The following is a 6,299-nucleotide window of genomic DNA, read 5'->3' as shown; positions in this document are numbered from 1 at the left end:
GTAGGTTTTGGATGCAGTGGGTATTAAAAACAATTTCTTTCAAAAGTCCCACACTTTAAAAATTAATTATACTGTGCAAAACAGCCAGCTGAAAGTCTGCCACTCTCGATGCTGACTTGCAATCCAAACCAGCACGCAGACCTGAATTCAGTGTCTCCTCTAAAATGATCCTAAAACATCCTCACATTTAAGTTACTTGTGGTAATTGTTTGTGGTTTATGAATTTTCAGTTGTTAGACTCAGGCCCTCAAAGCTTGAAATAGAGAAAACTACATCATGAAAACTAAGTTTGGTAGACAGCAACATTGCTATGTTAATTCCAGGCCACCCATTTCCTCTACTACCAAATGCAGTAGAGGGATTCAGGATTTTACTGAGTTTTGGTTGCTTGCAGGGGTAGCAAAGGCTTTCCTTTAGCCACTCATAGGAGAGGGATGTGTTCTCACCAAAATAATCATAGCTCTTGTAATAGCATTTGAAAGGAATGCAGTATTTTGGTGTACCCATAGGCTTTATCTGGACACCTTATGGCTTCCCAATGTGGAGAAAGTTTGCTGAATGTAGTAATGTTTGGTAATTCTGTCTGAGCCAAAACTGAAGGATGAACATAAACTCAGATGAGGGCAAGATGTTCTATTTTTGTTGTGTCTAAATAGCCAGTTTCCTTCAGAAATGTAGCACCAGCCTGAAACTGAGTTTTGCACAGAAACACTCCACTCCAACACAAGCAGATTTTACTTTCAGTTATGGGATGCACTGAGTTGCTGAGCTGCCTAAACAGACTAAAATAGACTAAAAGTTATTTTTATGCAAATATAGAGAGGGAACAATTTGTCATTACTAATTTTGTCCAGGAGATGAGAGACACAAGCAATGTTCCTGCACCACCATTACTGTAGGAGGCAAGGAAGAGCAGACACTTTAGCATTACGTACATATTGCATAGATGAGGTGGATTGCCTCAGCAGTAGCAAATCTTTTTAGCATTTTTGTACTAGAAGAAATTCCTTCTGAGGAAAGGAACTCACGATAAACACACACATTAGCAGGTAAGAACATCACACACAAACCTGTATCTACCTGCAACTTCTTGTTCTGAAAGACAACTCATGGATTTTGAAAAAAGTTATTTATTTTCACTGCTATAATCTCTCTACTGTAGTGTTAGCACTTAACATAAGCATCCACTCTTCTACTGTCCTATTTACAATCCATTGAAATGTATACTCTACAAATACAATACATTTTTTCAGAAATGTAAGGGAAATGCACAATTTGGTAAGGTTTAAAAAAGTGACACTCATCTGTACAGGATCCTCAAATCATCCAAAAAGTAAAATTTACAAGGCAGTATCAACACAGCTATGTAAGGGCAGGTGCTACAGTGACAAAGCAGCAAACTTGCTAATACAATAAAATAAAGAAAATAAAGTGTTTTGGGGCACCAGATAATACACTTAGTACCACTGAAGTTGTAAATTTAGCAATAAACGTATTTCTAGAAACATGTAACTGCAAACCTGGAGAACATTCTGAAAAATATTAAACATTATATACACATGAGGTAAATGTACCTTGGTCTTTTAAGAGGTAATTTGAGTTTAAAGCAATGGATATGGTGAAGGGATTTTTTTGTTTGCTTGTTTTTTAAACACAAAATGATTAACATCTTGCAATCATTTCAATGGCACAATATAAACAAGGAACTAACTAAAAGGTGAATTTCATGGCAATCATACTCAGAGCCATTACTGAAAAAATAAAATAGCCTCTTACTTCATTTGACACCTTCATGTCCCCATACAGTCGATACCAACGTCTTTACTTATATACAAAGTCTTTCTTAGGATTACAAGCAGAACCATAGGAGGGTGACAGTGTGTCATACTTGGAGAGTCTGCTTGAGAAACATCCCAGAATTCCAGCTTTTAAGGTTGGAGGGTCCCTGAAGAATTCCAGCATTTCAAAAATGACATCTCAGGCTTTTCAGCATCAGACTATTTCCAATGCTCCTTGTTCTCCATGTCCATATCCATCTGGTCACAAGTCTGTAAACCAAACTGAGGCTTCAATGCTACTAAAATGTAAAGTTGATTAAATCCACAAAACTTAAGTGAATGTGTAATGTATGTAATATTTACAATAAACATTTGCATCAATAATAATCAGAAACTGTTTTGGTATATACTTGAAATGATACAAAATTAATATTTTGAATGCTAAAATATTTTGGTCCCCCTGGATTTCCAAGAGCAGATCTGGTGATATTACAATCTTAGTTTAAAAAATACTTATGTGTACCTGTGTCCATATATATAAGATATGATCTTACACAGGTAACATTTAAAGTTACATAATATATACAGACACAGCCTTTGTAAAAGGTGTTCAATTCATACAATGGAAAAGAAGAACAAAGCTTGAAGTTGTGGTGTCAGAACTGAGGATACATATAGCTCTATTCAGAATTTTCCCGTTCTGCAGCCCAATAGGAATTATAAAGTTGTTCTAAAACACTGTTCCTTAGGTCATAACACAGTATCAAGCATCCTTCTGTGCTTTGTTTTTGCAAGCTTCTATTACAGAGCTAAATCTTAAACAAAGTAAGAGCAATTCAGGAGAGTAAAGATTTGCAGGTGGTTGATACAATATAACACACAGTTATATTGTTGACAGAATCATCTGCATACCATGAGGCTGTCCAGTTGCTGTGCATCCTCTTTAAAATGCAACAGAGCGGTTCTGTATCTTTTAGGAAATTAAATGTTTTGCTGATAAGGTTTTGTGGGTGCTAAAAAGAGTCACTAAAAATTATTTGATTAATTATACTGTAAACACTCCTGTTACTACCAGAATTACTATAGAGATCTGAGGCACACCAGGGCCTGATATTTCTGAAGTAGGAGCTGTACCATTTGTAACTGCAGTAAGGACCCCAGGACACCTATGAAAACTTGAAATGTAACAAAGTTACAAAACAAAAAAAGTTGCTACCTAGGCAGCCTTTGAAATTAGATGGAGACCCTGATCTATTTTCATGATGATCTGTTTTTTAAAGTTTCAGTACAAATACATAGAATTTGCCAGAGAGGCTGCCAAGAAGAGAGGCTTGGGAGTTATGTTATATTCAATTTTTTTTTTTTTTACATTTAATTGAGAAACTCTGTGGTGCACAACTGCCCATGCACACAAAGGCATATTTTATTTAAAATACCTATATGAAGTAATTTTTAATCCGGCTTTGATTGACAGAGGCCTGAAGCACATAAGCCTCACTTGTCAGATAATGCCAAACATAAGTGTGACAGCTGCATGTATGTTTAAGCCTAATTGGTTTCTAAGAACCTCTCTTATTTTTCCCTTTTCTCCTGGATACCGTCTTCCAGTAAGAATAAACTCACTCATTTTGTTGTTGACAAAAGCATTTCATTATTTGCAGTTTGACCTCTGAAGGTCTGTAATTCTGACATGGTTTAAACTCATCTCCAAGCAAGCAGTAAGAATATAGAAATAAACAAAAATTAACAGTTAAGGCTTTTCTTGGGTAAGGCTCGTGTCACCTATGTAGCATCTTCTTCCTGGGCCTCATTCCTCTTCCTGCTTGAGCTGCCACACATCACCATGGCACAGAACTCAACTGTGCTGCTGCCAGCAACCACCCTGCCACTGCCACCCTCTTGGTAAGAAACTCTCAGAGGGCTCTATGCCAAGGGATGAACAGGAAGCTGAGTTAAAGGTTACAATGTGTGCTGCGTAATGAGATGGGCACTGATGTGTTCTGAAGAGTGGCAGGTTAGGCAGCATATTAATTACCAGGCTCATTTACATACTGAAATACTACTGTTTTGGACATTAATGAAACCAAAGGCCAACCAGACTCTTGCTAGAATTGCAATTAAAAAAATATCCTGGTAACAGCAGGTTTTGTTGTACATTTGGGCAGGAAGCAATTTAATTTCTAAACAAGTTTGTGAAAATACTATGATACTCTTAAAAATTCAGGGAAATCTAGACTAAAGCCATGCATATTCTTCTGTGTTCTTAGGACAACACAAGTCACCATAAGCTTTGTTCTTCTAACAATGAAGAGGATTGCTGGAATCCCCTGATATTTGTATCCAAAGACCTGCAGCTCACCACCTTCTCTAGCTCACCACATTGTGTATGAGGCACACACAACATACATGCACATAAAACTTACAAGCAGCTTTGAACTGTCTAGTACAAAAGCCCAAATAACTTTCCTCTAATGACAGGTGCATTTAATCATTGTGTAATTGCAAATATTGTTCTTTGAGCCTTAAGACTCAGCAGAACTGCACAGAAAATAAGCTTTTTATACTTATTTAATGAAGCAAAATCTCCCTTAACATTTTACTTTTCTTGCTACTTTTCTGAAGTAGATAGGTACTTCAAGCATTTTAGAAGTACCACTTGATTAAAAAAAAATCTCCTACATAATTATGACTCATAACTTGAAAATTACAAAATATGACAGTGAATTTACTAGCTTACACTATTTAAAACTCCTACAGTGGTTTCAAGAGTCAGATTTTGGTAAAATTGAAGATATTTTATCAATTATGTACTCACTGTTGCAATGAGTGAGATTTAGCACTTAGCTAGGCAAAGGAACAACTTTTAACTTGTATTTTTGAAACCAAAAGTACCATAGGCTTTGTACATCCCTACTATTTTGCATTAAAAGACTCATAGTGGCACTTACTGGTGTTAATACAATCTATTTTGAAGGCAATGTAATGTTCTGAAAAAGTGGAAAAAACCCAGTAATCATGTATAAAGTATAGTTGCATAAGTTATGTTCCCACAACTGAATGAGGTCAATTTGTAAGTCAAGATAAGAGTCCAAAAGATGTAATAGCTAGCAAGGTATACTCCAATAGTACATTCACAATCTGAATCAAGGAATCAAGACAGTGGTTCAGAGTAGTAAATGTACCAGGCAGGAATAAAGTTGCTTTAAGAGCCATCAATGCACTGCAGAACAATATAGCGAACCAGTTTCATTTTAGAAGTGACCTCCTACTTTTAGCACATTTAACTAGCAAAGACCAGCTATCAGCTTCCCAAATGAAAAAATTATAGATAAATGAAACTAGACTACATGATGCTTTGTAAATAACCTGGGAAAGAGGTTTATAGTGCACAGAAAGACCCAACACAATTGTTTAGCACATCCACAAAAATCCTAAGAAGTGACGTTCCTATGAAGTATTAAAAGGCAGCAATATCCTTCTGTTCCCCCAGTGAGGTAGAACAATTAACCTTCTTAGCACGCCACTCTGGTGCAGATAGGGATTTTTACAGTGTTCTTCGGTAGCAAATCCAGGATTACATCTTGATCCCCTCCTGTTGACTAAGTTGTGATAATGTTTTCTTAATGCGCAAAGCTGTCAGCCGAGCAGCTCCGTTGGCATACCAGCATTCCCGCATAATTTTTGCCATCACTCGTAATGCCTGCAAAGGAAACACAAGTCATTAGATGCACTGCTGTTCCAGTGTAGCCCATGTAACTGCTGCTCTGTCTTAGACTCTTCAGGCATTTCTGAAATCCATTACTAGTACTACAGGTGCATAGGAGAGTGTACTGTTTAAAAAAAAAAAACCAAAAAAACAAAAAACTTACTTTATTTGCAGAAAAGTAAAACTCTCTAAACACTGTAGAGCAAACTTGATATTTTTCAGTAGATTTTGGCCCATAATAATATTTTAATGAACAATTATTAGCTTGTCTGTAACTGTTTTCTGAATTTTCACATCAGACAAAAATACACTATTTTAAATTGTACATGCAGTTAAGGAGTTACTTCAATGCATAGCAATTAAGTTCATGAGCTGTCTTCCTCAGATTGAAGCTCTGCAAGGATTCTAAAAATTTTTGAAGTATTTTTATCCTTCAGAGAGCCAGTCTTTCAAATCTGAGTCCTTCTACATGTTCTTTGTACTAAGGCAAATAACAAAAACGGCAGATTAAATAAAGTAACAGCTCCAAAGTACCATGAAAGCAGTATTACCTTAGTCATTTTAATCCTGATAACTACCTGTCTCACAGTTTGCTGGTGCATTCACCACCTTTTCTCCTTCCTGTGTGCTCTTGCCCAACTCTTAGCCATGCATTAATTCCACACATGCCACAACCCAGGTTCGCTCCTCTATCCAAAACACCTCATCCTTATCAGTACCTTGCTGCTCCTGCAGCGCACGGAAGCTGTTGTCCCAAGCTGTGAGTCACTGGTTGTGACAGAGCAATGCTATGGAATATTCCCTCTGACCAGTTT

General features: G+C 36.7%; 1 protein-coding gene across 1 annotated transcript in view; it reads right to left on the bottom strand.

The window, feature by feature from the left end:
- Positions 1-1,114: 1,114 nt before the first annotated feature.
- TGFBR1 (transforming growth factor beta receptor 1) overlaps positions 1,115-6,299 on the bottom strand; it is a 34,660-nt gene continuing 29,475 nt past the window's right edge. The window contains exon 9 of the mRNA XM_071450446.1: positions 1,115-5,478. Within this exon, the coding sequence (XP_071306547.1) occupies positions 5,353-5,478 (126 nt within the window). The 3' untranslated portion in view covers positions 1,115-5,352. The remainder of the gene's footprint in view (positions 5,479-6,299) is intronic.

This window comes from Agelaius tricolor, unplaced genomic scaffold, assembly GCF_023055355.1.
Source record: "Agelaius tricolor isolate 1412-34295 unplaced genomic scaffold, bAgeTri1.0.p SCAF_2, whole genome shotgun sequence".
NCBI lineage: Eukaryota > Metazoa > Chordata > Aves > Passeriformes > Icteridae > Agelaius > Agelaius tricolor.
This window is presented reverse-complemented; position numbering and strand designations above follow the sequence as displayed.